Source organism: Octodon degus, unplaced genomic scaffold (genome assembly GCF_000260255.1).
Source record: "Octodon degus isolate 3935 unplaced genomic scaffold, OctDeg1.0 scaffold00206, whole genome shotgun sequence".
Lineage (NCBI taxonomy): Eukaryota > Metazoa > Chordata > Mammalia > Rodentia > Octodontidae > Octodon > Octodon degus.
Genome location: NW_004524782.1, coordinates 1,162,731 through 1,174,691, shown reverse-complemented (window position 1 = coordinate 1,174,691; position 11,961 = coordinate 1,162,731). Strand labels below are relative to the sequence as shown.

The following is an 11,961-nucleotide window of genomic DNA, read 5'->3' as shown; positions in this document are numbered from 1 at the left end:
TAAAAAGAAGAAATGTCGTAATGAGTATCATGAAGAATGGCAAAGAGAACAAAGATGATCAGGGCTTAGGTTCTGGGAGGAAAGGGAGCGGGTATTGATGGTGGGCCAAGAGAGCTGGAGAGAGGTGTTGCTGGAGTAGCATACACTGCTCCTGGCTGAAGATGGGCCTGCAGGAGCTTGAGCACCGTGCGGATCCAGGCAGGGCACCTGGGCTCGGGATGATGACGATGGCTCAGCTGTGCCTGAGGCAGGCACCCTGGGATGTCCTGAAGGGGACGTTGAGAGGGAGGTGCTATGCTGAGATGTCCCTTCCATACCTGAGAGACTAGTCTGTAACGTGGTCCGTGTGTGCTTCTGCACTTTTCACTCTTGTGCCTTGGGTCTTCATTCTAAGCAAAGACAGAAGAATCTTGTAGCACAAAAATTGCATGTGCAGTGGCGAAGTCAATGAACACATGTCTGACAAGTGGCTTCCGGGGTGACAGTAGGAGAGAGGAAGCTCCCAGACCTCCCAGGTCGGAGCAGCTACCTCCCCCCCACTGAGTTAGAGTTGTGGACAGATAACAGAGGTCCCTTGTGCAATTCCTGCCACCCACTCAGCCCCTGCATCATCCCAGCCATTTAGACATTGTTGTGTCCTTCAGCACTAAGAGTCTTGGTCCAGTGTCGAGTACACTGACCCTCCTTCAGCCCCTTCAGATCTCACCTTAGGAAAATAAGACACAGCCCGAGAATCAGGATCTTGACAGACATCCCTGTGATTGTCAGCAGCACCACCTCTGCCATAGGCTCTGATTTCCCTGCTAAAGAGTGGGGAGGCTGAATTCTCCTACTTCAGCAATATTCCAATCACTGTTGTCACCTTTGCACTTGGACAGAGTCCTCCCATCATTCTTCATCTCTCTCCCACCCAGTGCCTTTATATGGAATATATGGAATTGAGAAATATGAAAACACACAATGAAGCGGACAATCCTAGCAGCATAATGTATAGCAGTTATAAGTGAAAGGAATCTTAGAGGTCACTGCACGGTAACCAGGTGAGCACAGTGTGGTCTGTCCAGGCCCTGCTGGGGTAGGTAAGCTTGGAACAAGGTGAAGCACTCATGCAGGCTGCACTGATGAAACTGGAGGACCCTATGCCATGTGTGGCGGCCACACAAAAGAGGCTGCCGTGTGTGTGGCTCTCCGTCTGTACTCCATGCAGAGCACACCAAGTGTGAGACAAGAAGGCCAGGCACCATCGAGAGAGAGTCATAGGTGTGGGAGGCAGGGTTTCTTTCTGGGCTGATGAATGTTCTGGAATGAGAGAATAGTGAAGGTCATGCCTTAGTATTTATGTATTAAATTCAGGTTGTTGCATGTTTTATATTAAAAGTGTTGATTTTAATATTATTGTAATTTATCTCAGGAAAGTATACAGCGATAAACTTGAAAAATACAGAGACACCAAATTTCAGCCCCTGGTGAAAAATTCCACAATGGGACTCAAGAGACAGATTGGTGTTCCAACTGCCTACCTGCAATTTCAGAAGCTAGCTTCAGTCCCTGGTAGCATATGCCAAGCTGGCCACGGTCCCTTGGCCCAACAGGTCTTCCACTGAATGACAAAGAACTTCAAACCTCCTAACACAGGCCAGCAAGATGGCTCAGTGGACTAACTTCCTGCTTAAGCAAGCACAGGGAGCAGGGTTTGATCCCTGGCAAAACATACCACATCATTCCTACCCATGGTCATGCTGAACCAGCCACAGAGATCAGGTGTATTGGCGCCTACCTGTGATCCCAGTACTGGGGAGGCTGAGACAGGAGGTGCACTATGAGTCTGATGTGTGTATTGAGATCTTGTAATAAATAAAGTGATAAAATAATTTTGAAAGTTTTTTTTTTTTTTTTGGCAGAACTGGAGATTGAGCTCAGATCCTTGTGCTTGCCAGAGAAGTGCTTATTCTACTGAGCTATCTCCCTGACCTCTTTTACAATGTTGTATCATGGAGTTTACAGCAACTCATTGGCAGCCTTTCCTGAATGCTCCAGGTTTAAACAAAGATCCCAAGATGAACATCCAAAGCAAACAGTACGGTTCTTTGGCTGATGCCCACTTGCTGTCGGCACTCTCAGTGTTTGGAGTGTAACTGTGCCCGCGCTTCCTGCGAACCACTTGGTTGCGTGCATCAGAGCAAAGGAACCACGTGACACAGCTTAATTGGCATTTAGGACCTCAACTCCTTGGCACACACTGGTAGATGATGATGACAATATTTGTGTCCTCATGCAGTGGGGGCCAGTGTGAGGGTGCACCAGGACCATCTGTGCTCCTGACACACTCTGAGTTCTCTGACCTTGGGAGGACAGACTGAGGCTCAGGGCAGCATGTGCTCAGGGACCTTCCTATGGAGGGACTGAGCATCTGAGGACAGACTACAACCGGTTACTGGTTGTCTGTGGCTCTGCTTTATTCTACCGTGCTGAGATTCAGGCTATAGGTGGAGTGCTGGACCCCAAGTGCAGGGTCCGTCTCATTGTGCTAGTGATGGTCTTCCTCTCCATGGTATCTGGGGGAATGAGGGGGCAAGCAGCAAGCTCACTGCTGATTTGGTTTCTGTGCATGGGAGGAGTCCTTGGGTTTGCACAGGCAGCACTGTCACTGTGTGAGTCAGGACAGAGAGAGTCCCAGCACAGTTGAAGAGGTCCCGTCCCCAGCCCCAGAAAGGCTCCTCTCTCAACCTGGGCCAGCTGCTGGGAGACACAAACCAGAAAGTTTTTTGCAGCCTTTAGAAGTGGAAGAGGTTTGTTTTCCCTTCTTGGACATCTCACAAAGGTACAGAGTTGTCCCTGCACATGCTCGCCCAGCCAGGCTCCCAGCACTAAGACACAAGAGGTCCCCACCCCCAGGACCACACACAAATGACAAGGGACAGGACAGAACTTCTAAATCCCCTGCATAGGCAGGAATCGTGCACAGAGTGAAGGAGCTCTGAGTCCCAGTCTTCCTGGCCTTCACAGGCCCAGCAACTGTGGTACCCGGCAGAGTACTCACCACTGACATTGAACAGCATGGTCCGCTCGACGCGCACACCAACAGCAGGTAACATCACCTGACAGGTGAGGTTGGTGCCGTGATCTTGGGGCTGGGGGCTCAGGGTGAGCACAGAGGAGTGTGTGGTCCTGGAGCCCAGAGAGGTGAGGGCAGCTGACCACCAGGAGAATATGGGGGGTGTCCCCTGCTTACAGGCCCAGGGCACAGAGCAGGTCAGGTTGCTGGGGTGGCCTGGCATGAGGGTCCCAGGGATGAGGATGTTGGGGGTGTGGGTCAGGGCTGGGAGCAGAGGGAAAAGCAGAATTCGAAAGGTGAGATTTAGAAGCCCAGGCCCCAACTCAGATCTTTCTAGGGTCCTAAAACTTGAACCCAAAGTGTGACAAAGACAGTGTCCATGCTAGCCACCTCCAGAGGCCTCCACCACCTGTGCCTGGTTCCAGGCCTTACCTGTCACTTCCACAGAGACCAGGTCTGCACAGTAACTCCAATGTACATCTAATGCATCCAGCCGAAAGAAGTATGAGCCACTGTCACCCTTCTGTGCGTCTCTGATGTGTAGGGAGCAGTTCTTGGTCTGTGCCTTCAGGACGAGGCGGAATCGTCCCCGGGTTCTGTCCTGCACTTGGCGTTGGGGGTCGTTTGTGGCCACAGGGGAGTCATGTCTTGTATCGGCCCCTTCCTCAAACCAGGAGCCAGAGACAGTCATGGAGTTCACTGGAGAGTCCAGGATTTGGCAAGGCACGAGGACACACTGGCCCTCCTGGACACTCACTGACTCGGGCACCTCTAGTCTGTATTTCAGACTCTCACGCGAGCACCTTGAGGGTAAACGACGCACAGTTCTTCCCAGCCCCCACTGCCATTCTCCCTGCATCCACAGCAGCAGCAGCAGGGGCAGCAGCATCTTAGAGCTCACCATCCTGTCTCCTCTGTTCGCACCGAAGGACACAGTGTGGAGGGGAAGTGCTGTGTGAGCCTCAGAAGCCAGAGTGGAGCAAGAGCTGGGCAGTTCATGGAAGAGGAACTCAAACCATTGCCCTGTGCAAGCAGCCCCGTCTCACAGAATGGAAGAAGGGCAGAGAATCACCCAGAGAGAAGACAGGCGCAGAGCCTTCCTCCTGGCCTCATCCTGGAAGCTTGTTTGCACACTGGGCTGGCCAGGGATGTGGGGATACCTGAGAGAGAGAGTCACGAGCGAGGGTCAGGCCGCCTCCCTCCTGGCTGGCCCAGCAAGGATGCACCTTTTCCTATGTCGAGGTGTGAATGGTGAAGAAGGAGAAAGGATTCTGAACGCTGTTTGTGTCCGGGACAGAAGAAAGGAGGAGGCGTCCTCAGGAAAGTGTGTGCACAAGTTCACTGTTCATTCTCTCAGCAACACGCAGGGAGCCTGATGCGTGTGTGCCGCTGGACACGAGAGGACCAGGGCAGCCCTGAGCCTGAGCCTGCGCTGGCCAACGCTGGAGCTTCCAGGCCACAGATCAGGGTGGCAGGCTGAGAGCACCTTACGAGAGGAGGAAGACTTTGCTCTGCACGCGCAGTACAGAGGCGCCCGCAGAGCAACACCTCGAGGCACAAGCAGGCAGCGTGTTCACGTCACACAGAGAGAACATGAGCTGTGTCCACGCAGAAGAAAGTCCTTGTGCACCTGTGCTCGGTGGGACGCAGTGAGCTTCACTCTGTCTTCAGCGTACAGAAGTGCTAGTTAATCTTGGCCTCAGCTCACAGGGAGGTCTCGCTCTCTACTTGGGCCTTCCCTGTGAATCAGATCCCCTCTTCCCAGATTGTGTCATGCAGGAAGTCACTCACGTGCCAGGACATGGAAGGGCAAAGATGATGAGAGGAGACAGGTCTGGGCACCCCCGGGTGTAGAAGGTCACAGGGCATCTCTGAGGGCACAGCGGGGCTCCCACAGTGCCAGGCCTTGGAGCAGAACCTTCTCAATACTGTCATTTTGCTAAGCAGCGCTTTGCAGATGGCGTTGTGTGCACTTCCTCGGGCTGCACAGTCCTTCCTGGACCGTCGAGACGGTGCCTGTGTACAATCACAATGGCCGTGTCCTGGGGAAGCTGAGGAACAGCAGACAGGCTGCCCGGGGTGAGGGCTCCTGCGCATGGATGCTGAGAGCGAGGTGGCAGGGCTCGGAGCCACGGGAGACAGGACCCTCCAACAGATGAGTGGTGGCGTGGAGTCCGGGGAGGCCACCCGCGTGACCCTTAGATCTGCCCTGGGACCCTAACTTCAGAAATAGGAGAGAGGCTCTTCCTTTTTGCCACCACCATGAAAGGTTGCTTTCTGCTTTGTGCTGCTCTGCATTGGACCCAGATGCGTATGTTGACTGAAATCTCTAGTAACTGTGAGCTAAATAAACCTTTCTTTCCTTTAATTTGAGTGTCAGGTATTTGTCCCAGCATCGAGAGAAGAGTAAGTAAGACAGGGATCCATTTCAAATTTAGTCTAGTGCGTGGTGAAAGATATGGATCCAGTTTTAATCCTTGGCATGTGCAGAGCTAGTTTTTCCAGCACCAGTTACTGAAGAGGCTGTCTTTCTTCAGGAAATGTGTTTGTCACCTTTGTCAAAGCCAAAAACCTGCAGAAGAACTGGCTTCAAGAATTTTTCCAGGTTGTGCACACACACAAGCCACACCTCATGGCCGTGCACTGCCAGGAGTTTGGAGGGAAGAACTACGAGGCCTCCATGTCCAATGTGGACAAGTTTGTCAAGGAGCTACTATCCAGTGATGCAATGAAAGAGTACAACAGGGCTCGAGTCCACCTGGATGAAAACTACAAATCACAGGAGCATTTTACAGCGCTAGGAAGCTTTTATTTTCTTCATGAATCCTTAAAAAACATGTACCAGTTTGACTTTAAAGCAAAGACGTATAAAAAAGTCACTGGCAAAGAGATCTATTCGGATACTGTAGAGAGCACACCGATGCTAGAGAAAGAGAAGCTCCCACAGGACTACTTCCCTGAGTGCAAGTGGTGAAGAAAAGGCTTCATCCGGGCAAGCTGGTGCATTGCTGACTGTGCCTTTGACTTGGTGAACATCCATCTTTTCCACGATGCATCCAACTTAGTGGCCTGGGAGACAAGCCCCTCGGTGTGCTCGGGTGTCCGGCACAAGACTCTCGGCTACGTGCTTGACAGAATTATCGATCAGCGATTTGAGAACATTTCCTACTTTGTCTTTGGTGATTTCAACTTCCGCCTGGATTCCAAGTCTGTTGTAGAGACTCTCTGCACAAAGGCCACCATGCAGACGGTCCGGCTGGTGACACCAATGAAGTGGTGAAAGTGATATTTCGGGAGTCAGACAATGACCGTAAGGTTGTGCTCCAGTTGGAAAAGAAGCTCTTTGACTACTTCAACCAGGAAGTCTTCCGGGACAACAATGGCACTGTGCTCTTGGAGTTTGACAAAGAGTTGTCTGTCTTTAAAGACAGACTGTATGAACTGGACATCTCATTTCCCCCCAGCTACCCATCCAGCGAGGACTCCCGTCAAGGTGAGCAGTACAGGAACACTCGGTGCCCTGCGTGGTGTGACCGCATCCTCATGTCTCTGTCTGCCAAGGAGCTGGTGCTCAGGTTGGAGAGTGAAGAGAAGATTGTCACCTACGACCACATCGGGCCCAATGTGCATGGGAGACCACAAGCCTGTGTTCCTGGCCTTCCGAATCGCGCCTGGGGCAGGTAAACCTCATGCACATGTACACAAGTGTTGTGTCATGCAGTGACGTGGTGGGAAGAGGTGCCAGCGCAATGAGAGGACCCTCCGAGAGACCTCCCTGTAGCAGCATATTGAAACGTGTACTCCTAACAGCTGCATCACAAACCTGCCCAAGCACCACCTGCTGGATGGCCGGCCCCACACTTCGCTTCAGCCTCCGGACCATTCCGGAAAAGCCTCACATACCTCACTGTCGTGTGTGTTCATGTGACATTAAGTAGAAACATAGTGTTTTTTAAAGACAAGTTACAGTCCTGTTGCCAAAACACTGATAGCAAAGAGATTCTTGTATTTTAGATTTCACAGTTTTCCATTCTTAATCATTGTCTGTGGAGGAGCTTCTCCAGTGTAGTCAGCGCAAGGTGTCAAGCGTCCCTCTCTGCCAGGAGGGGTTGTGCCTGGGTGGCCCGGGCAGTGAGGCCTCCGCGTCCACCCCAAGGCCCCTCTGTGGTCCGACTCTACTGCCATGTTACATGGTGTCTGAATCACACTGCAGCTGCTTTCCATTTATATATATATATATAAATACATATAAATATATACTTTTTAAAAATAATTTATAAATCTTACCAAAACTTCTGCTAAATAGACTTTCCAGTATGAATGCACGAGTGTCATATCAGCAGGTAGAGCTGCAGTCTAGGAGTTCAGCGATGTGCACGTGAGCACACACGTTTCCGAGACGGCATTGACCTAGCAGTGCTGTTGCACTCTGTACTAGCAGTTTGTCACTCCTCTGCCTTTCTCTGCGTAACTTTAAGAACTGAATGTGAAGTTTATAGTTAGCCTGGGTGCACCTTTTAAGAATTTTGTAAACTGTTTTGTCTGTCTTTTGTTACCGTTTTATGGTGCCGATATTCTACATTAAAACCATAATCTCGTGGGAAAATTAGAGTAGCCTCATCTGCTTCCCACAGAGATCGCTTCTGACGTGCGCTAAATACAACGTGGGAGAGAAGCAACCCTGGGCTGCGCTGCGCTGCGCTGCTGATGCTGTGTCACTGCCCTGTTGCCAACAACACCCTGCTCCCAGCACTGAGCACAGCGTCGGAAGGTGACTGCAGAGCCTGTTGACGAAACACCAGCGTGCGCTTTATTGATTTACTTCAGAACACTACAGTTCCTGGACTGCAAAGGCATGAGATCGATGTTTGTTTTTATAGAACTCACTACTGTCAAGTCACTTGGTGCCTGCATGCCGACCTGTGTTCTTGACGCTACGCTGGTCGGTGTCTCTGTTAAGTGCTGCGGTCGCTGCCCGTCAACATGCCACCTTGCAGCCACCATGCGGCGAGTCTGTCTGTGGGCTTCAGCTGTGGGTCATTCCCAAGGCCTTTGGAAGTGACTGCTCAGTTCCTAAGCAATAAAATTGATCATGATGAAAACAAACAAACAAACAAACAAAAAAAAGAAATTGGTGAGAGACAGGACCTTCATATCACAGTCATGCAGATTCAATGAAATGTCCTTACCTTCAGATGACTGCTTTAGAAAAAGCGACACAGCACAGACTCTCTCTCTCTCTCTCTCTCTCTCTCTCTCTCTCTCTCTCTCTCTCTCTCTCTGTCTCACACACACACACACACACACCACTTACACACGCAGGCACACCCATGCAGTTATTCAGTCTGAGACAGGAAAGACACCCGGACCTCTCCCATGGCGCGGATGAATTCAAGGCCATGAGGAACATTCGGTCTACAGCAATGCAAGTTCACATTAAGCGATATTATGTGGAATCTGAAAGGTTCTAATTCATGAAAGCAAGAGGAGACGAGTGCTGGGCAGAAGCTTGGGAGTGGGAGGACGTGGAAAGCTCGGCAAAGAGCTCGGGTTCTACTGGGACAGGAGGAGCGCGTTCTGGGAGCGCTACCCAGGGCCGTGTAGTTAATGAAGATGTGCTGTGTATTTCCAAATTGTTATCGAAGGTATGTTTTTATTTTTATTAATTTTATTGAGAAACAAATAGCAATGACACAGTTTCAAAACAAGCTAGTAGGATAGTGACAATAATTAATACACTACGTACTGTTGTCTTCATAGTAGTTATTCTTGGTACAAGATGCAGACATGATGTCTTGTCCAACTGCTATTAGTAGAAATTTGTCTTCTCATTGAATTAAGAGAAAGTAGCTGTATATCTATCCTAACTGGGGCCGGGGAGATGGCTCAGTAGAGTGAGCACTTGCCTGGCAAGAGCAAAGGTCTGAGTTCAATTCCCGGTTCTGCCAAAAAACGAAAAAAAAAAAATTCCTAAATATTTTATATATACAGACACAAAATATTCCCTTATTTATATCCTTTCTTTTGGTTTAGCTTTGTCAGAGTTGGGTATTCCATTGCCATTTAAGTACTCACAGCTCAGCACAAAAGCAATCCTCCCAAAGGCAGCACAGTCTAGATTCGCACAGGATGTGCCAGGTCCCACCGCAGAGGTGCTGGCGGCCTCGTGCGGTCACTCGTGTCAGCGTCCGCCTCACAGAGCAGGGTGAGTGGATCTCGGAACAGCGCATGCGCGCATCTGCTGGGAGCACTTCTGTTCATTTGTCTGATAATGATGCTGGTAAATGCCATATATTTTCCCAGTTACAACTTAGTATCAGAGAACTAAGGACTGCACATATTACAAGTCAATCTAAGAAAATTATTGTAATTTATCCATCAAGATAAAATGCTGATAGAAAGGTGACAGTGAATGAGCGTGCTTCCTCCTCAGCCCCTCTGATCACCCCTGTCCCTCCTCCACTGGGCCTCCCTTCACCCCAGCTGTGCACTGCAGCACCGCAGCCTGTGCTCTCTGCTCTCCCCATTTTTACCAGCTCTCTGCCTGGATCTGCAGCTGGCTGTCATGAGCCTCTCACTATGCCCATCCTTCCTCACAGCCTTCTCTCCCTGACTGACTTCCTCCCTCAGCTGAGGGCCCTCTAGCACTGTCTTTGGGCCCTTTTGTCCTTCCTGAGCACACCGAGGAGGATCTCTAGTGGGAGAACGGTATCTGGAGTGACTGAGGCTGTAACACCCAGGAGCAGCTTGGAATGTGCTCAGCGCAGTGCGCAGGAACTCAGACAAGGATGCAGAAACAGTGTCAGCCAGCAGAGAGCAACCCCAGAGGGAAGCCCGTGGATGAGATGTCATATGAGAGGGGTATATACAGTAATTCAGTGTCAGCCATGTGGATGCCTGAGAGAATGTTTTCTCTCCATATGACTCTCCTTAGGCACACTCTACATCATCGATCACTTTCCTCTTTGGCCCCATAATCTCCTTGATCAGAAAATTTGGGACACTGCCGAGTTACATGACGTTACAGTACAAGTTCTCATATGTCCTGAGTCTTAACTGACCTTAGAAAGCTAGGTCCAAAATGTTGGCTTTCCTTGCAGCCCTCCTTTTTCTCTAATTTTGGTCTGCAAATTTAGGTTGTTAATCATCCAGAAGACAAGCTTGTTGTTATTATTGAACCACTTAGGCTGTTAAGCTTAACCTCACTATCTGTCTGCATATCAAACATCTTAGGCATAACATGGAACAGGTATTTTTCATTAAGTATTGATATGTTGAACTTTAAGTCTCTACAGAATATGATAAAAAATTTAAAAATTAGTATATATTTTAAAAATAGGCATAAAGAATTTTATACTTCTCATGTTTGCAGATAAGTCCAAAAATCTCACCATATACAACCTTGAAGCAGGACAGTCCTACAATATTCCTTTTCCTGTCTCTTGCTTTCCTTCACCACCCCCATACAGTAATTCAAGACAGATTCTTGAGAACATGGCATCCTGGGAAAACTTACGTCTGCCGAGGCTTCCTGTGAGTGGCCTGAGGTGACCTGTGAAAATGCTTCGCTACTCTCTTGACCCAGAAAACCCTACAAAATCATGCAAATCAAGAGGCTCAAATCTTCCTGTTCACTTTAAGAACTCTTGTGAAACTGCGCAGGTCATCAAGGGTCTGCATATCCGAGAGGCCACCATGTATCTGAAGGATGTCACATTAAAGAAGCAACGTGTGCCATTCTGGCATTACAGTGGTGGAGTTGGTAGGTGTGCCCAGGCCAAACAGTGGGGCTGGACGCAGGGTCTGTGGCCCAAAAGGAGTGCTGAATTTTTGCTGCACCTCCTTAAAAATGCAGAGAGTAATGATGAGCTTAAGGGTTTAGATGTAGATTCTCTGGTTATTGAACATATCCAAGAGAGCAAAGCGCCCAAGGTGCGCTGGCGTACTTGTAGAGCTCATGGCTAGATTAACCCATCCATGAGCTCCCCCTGCCATACTGAGATAATCCTTACTGAAAAGGAACAGATTGTTCCTAAAATAGATGAGGATATTGCACAGAAGCAAAAAATACCCCACAAGAACCTGAAGAAACAAAAACTTATGACACGTGAATAAATTAAGCATCAAAATGCAAATAAATTTTAAAAAATCTGCTGAGGGAGGAAACCTCAGCTAGGCCCACTGTTGGCACTCAGCCCAGCAGTCACAGTCCAGGGTCCACTTAGCCTAACTGCTCTCACTGGGACCCGAGGCCCAGCTGGTGAGAAATTCAAGAGACAGGGCCTCCCTAGATGGGGCCATTGAGTAAAGTGGAGAAATGATGGAGACCAGAGAACCACTCAGAGAGCACTGACAGTGTCAGGACCTGTGAGCGCTAGGGGGAGCTAGGAGCATATAACAAGGTCCTGTTCATGGAGCAGAGCCATCAGTGGGAGAGCCGTGAGACTCCCAGAATGGCAGGAGACTGCAGTGGCCCAAACTCAGAGGAGCGCTGACTACTGCTTGTGTTTCCCCCACTGGCGTCATGGTAGTGAGGCGGGGGAGCATGCGGGGGAGCAGAGCGAGCAGGCACTTTCACAGCACCCACCACTGCCATGGAGCTCCAGGCCCTGCCAGCTCTGCCCAGGATCCACCGAGCCCCCAAGGAACTGCACACAGGTCTCTCCTGCTCTGCACCATCAATGCCACTGACTCAAGGCTGGAGAGAGCTCCCTGTGCGGACGAGCACTTGGCATAGGAGATCGCGGGAGTGAAGAAAACTCACGTCGGTGTCCCCAGAAGCCACGTGCTGTTGGCTTCCTGCAGCCAATAAAATCCTGATTCACAGTGAAACTTGACAAACACGAGTATTGCTGTGACGTCTGAAGCAAAGGCACAGAGAAAAGCTACCAGAATTGTCTGCAGGG

The 11,961-nt window shown here is 49.9% G+C and overlaps 1 protein-coding gene and 1 pseudogene across 1 annotated transcript; one reads left to right on the top strand and one right to left on the bottom strand.

Moving 5' to 3' along the window:
* Positions 1–2,475: 2,475 nt before the first annotated feature.
* On the bottom strand, positions 2,476–3,959 carry LOC101591084 (sialic acid-binding Ig-like lectin 6). Its single transcript, XM_004644667.1, has 3 exons — positions 3,488–3,959; positions 3,041–3,319; positions 2,476–2,555 (listed from the first exon to the last, which is right to left on the bottom strand). Exons 1-3 carry the CDS (start codon positions 3,957–3,959, stop codon positions 2,476–2,478), a joined length of 831 nt encoding a protein of 276 aa, XP_004644724.1.
* A 1,053-nt stretch (positions 3,960–5,012) lies between these two features.
* LOC101590686 lies at positions 5,013–7,749 on the top strand (annotated as a pseudogene).
* The last annotated feature ends 4,212 nt before the right edge of the window (positions 7,750–11,961 follow it).

What these genes read in the sequence shown, in the direction of transcription:
- LOC101591084 (XM_004644667.1), bottom strand. Translation starts at nt 3,959, where the DNA reads ATGGTGAGCTCTAAGATGCTGCTGCCCCTGCTGCTGCTGCTGTGGATG. An exon ending in GGTCTCTGTGGAAGTGACAG is followed by an intron (nt 3,320 to 3,487) that starts GTAAGGCCTGGA and finishes CTCTGCTCCCAG; the next exon opens with CCCTGACCCACACCCCCAAC. An exon ending in CATGCTGTTCAATGTCAGTG is followed by an intron (nt 2,556 to 3,040) that starts GTGAGTACTCTG and finishes TCATTCCCCCAG; the next exon opens with ATACCATGGAGAGGAAGACC.